This window comes from Gekko japonicus, unplaced genomic scaffold, assembly GCF_001447785.1.
Source record: "Gekko japonicus isolate JY-2015 unplaced genomic scaffold, Gekko_japonicus_V1.1 scaffold2490, whole genome shotgun sequence".
In the NCBI taxonomy this organism is placed as follows: Eukaryota; Metazoa; Chordata; class Lepidosauria; order Squamata; family Gekkonidae; genus Gekko; species Gekko japonicus.
Genome location: NW_015165317.1, coordinates 205367 through 207959, shown reverse-complemented (window position 1 = coordinate 207959; position 2593 = coordinate 205367). Strand labels below are relative to the sequence as shown.

Below are 2593 nucleotides of genomic sequence, written 5' to 3'. Positions count from 1 at the left end.
TTTCCCTAGTTGACTCATTTATGGTTCCAGAGTTCCCAAGACAGAACTGCTGAACTCCAATGACACACAAACAGAAGATTTTCTGACACATTCTTCTCCCTCCTGTCAGTTTGGCCCCCAGAATTTACCTTTCTGCAACCGATGTCCAAATACCAGAGTCTCTGGAGAAGCAAAGAGAACAGAGGTGAAGCACTGGATCATCAGGCCTTTTAACAAAACTTGTTTTAAAAAAATACACTGAAGTCATTGGCGGCTTTTCCTTATTTCAAGCTTAAGAATTAAAGCACAAAGTGAAACCAATGTGGAGGATGAAATTCCATCCTACGTACTACATTAATTGGCTTACAAACATTAAAATTTGCCTTCTCAAACATTACAGTAGTTATTCAAAATTCACCATTATAGCTGCTATTACAATAATTGAGAGGGGGGAAATTCAAGAAGCTGATAACAAGTATCTTTAGTAGAAAATATAAGATCCCCAAAATACACTGATACTCAAAAACTAGACATGAATTTTATTTTTAGACCACACCTACTTCCTTTCTGATATCTGAATGATGATTTAGAAGACTTACATACCTCTTAAAGAATATAACTGAATATTTACACAAATTGAAAAATTACATTACTATTATTACCAAACTGAGATGGCCTACACATTTAAGGATGCAAAAGAATATTTATAAAAATATTCCTATGTTGTAGGAGTTTGGCTTACCACTATTGGGAGTATAAATATACACACAGAAAGAAAGAGATGTTATGTCTGTGTTAAGTGCCGTCAAGCCGCTTCCAGTTCACACTGACCCTATGAATTACTGTCCACCAAAATGTCCTGTCTTTACCAGCCGTGCTCACGTCTTGCAAACTGAGGGCTGTGGCCCTCAATCCATCTCATCTCACCCAGCTATAAATGGTGTGTTAACTATAATATATAATGGAACAAAGTTTGAGTCTAGTGGCACCTTTAAGACCAACAAAGTTTAATTCTGGGTATAAGCTTTAGTGTGCATGCACACTTCAGATACAGTGAAAGGCTGGTTAAGAATCAAAATAACTGAGCAAAAAGTATAGCTAAGATTGGATTAAAGCAGCTGGTAAAACCTGTGAAAACCAGCAAATTGGTATACAGATAATAAAAGAGTTAACAAGCAGATGTGAGAACTGGACACAAACTTAGTTCTTGCATCTGTTAACTCTTTTATTATCAAAATGCTAATTTGCTGCTATTCACAGTTTTTACCAACTGCTTTAAACCAATCTTAGCTATGCTTTTGCTGCTCAGTTACTTTATGCATCTTGACTCTAACTGGCCCTTCCTGGCAACTAACCCCCCTACCTATATGTATTTGTTGTAGAAGTCTTGTTTCAATGCATCTGAAGAAGTGTGTGTACACACGAAAGCTTATACCCAGAATAAAACTTTGTTGGTCTTAAAGGTGCCACTGGACTCAAACTTCGTTCTATTGCTTCAGACCAACACGGCTACCCACCTGAATCTATAATACATAATGTATTACATAATGCATGTATGATTATTTCAGATCTTGTATATGTTTATCATTATTTTGTGAACACACACACACTAATTTTACAGAGAGACAGATTAATAAGATCAGGTTCACTTTATATTAACGTGTGTGGAACTGAAAGCTATCCCTTGATTAAAGGTAAAGGTAAAGGGTTCCCATTCTCGAAAGCCAGTCGAATCCGACTCTAGGGTTGCAGTGCTCATATCCGTTTCAAAGCCGAAGAGCCAGCACTGTCCGAAGACGTTTCCGTGGTCATGTGGCCGGCATGACTAAACACCAAGGCGCACGGAATACTGTTACCTTCCCACTGAAGTGGTACCTATTTATCTACTTGCAATTTCTTGCTTTCGAACTGCTAGGACTAGAGACGGGAGCTCACTCCGTCATGCGGCACCCGGGTCTCGAACTGCTGAACTACCGACCTTCCACAGCCCGCAGTTCAGCGTCTTAACCACTTGAGCCACCGCAGCTCCAGTTATCCCTTGATTAAGCATGCCTTAATTTGAAGCACAGCAGGTCTTGACATCTTCTATTAAAGATACTGGAAATCCAAATTTGAACGGTGTTGTTGGACTCTGTTGTTCCTGAGAAAGTGTGCTCAGCCTTCCAGCTTTTCTGCTGGTACATGAAGAAGTGAGCAGTGACTCACGGAAGCTTCTACTCAACCACAGATTATGTTGGAACACTTTCCCTATGAGGAAAGGTTAAAGCGCTTGGGGCTCTTTAGCTTGGAGAAACGACGACTGAGGGGTGACATGATTGAGGTTTATAAGATTATGCATGGGAAAGAGCAGGTAGAGAAAGAGGTACTTTTCTCCCTTTCTCACAATACAAGAACCCGTGGGCACTCCATGAAATTGCTGAGCGGTCGGGTTAGAACGGATAAAAGGAAGTACTTCTTCACCCAAAGAGTGATTAACACACGGAACTCACTGCCACAGGAAGTGGTGACAGCTACAAGCATGGACGGCTTCAAAAGGGAATTAGATAAGCATATGGAGCAGAGGTCCATCAGTGGCTATTAGCCACAAGGTATAGATAGGGACTCTGGGGCAAGT

General features: G+C 40.3%; 1 protein-coding gene across 1 annotated transcript in view; it reads right to left on the bottom strand.

Annotated features, from left to right (window-relative positions):
- Positions 1–2593, bottom strand: part of LOC107109801 (tripartite motif-containing protein 7-like) — an 11344-nt gene that overhangs the window by 1762 nt on the left and 6989 nt on the right. The window contains exons 4-5 of the mRNA XM_015410505.1: positions 583–598; positions 129–218 (exon numbers count right to left, since the gene is read on the bottom strand). Of these exons, the coding sequence (XP_015265991.1) occupies positions 129–218; positions 583–598 (106 nt within the window). The remainder of the gene's footprint in view (positions 1–128; positions 219–582; positions 599–2593) is intronic.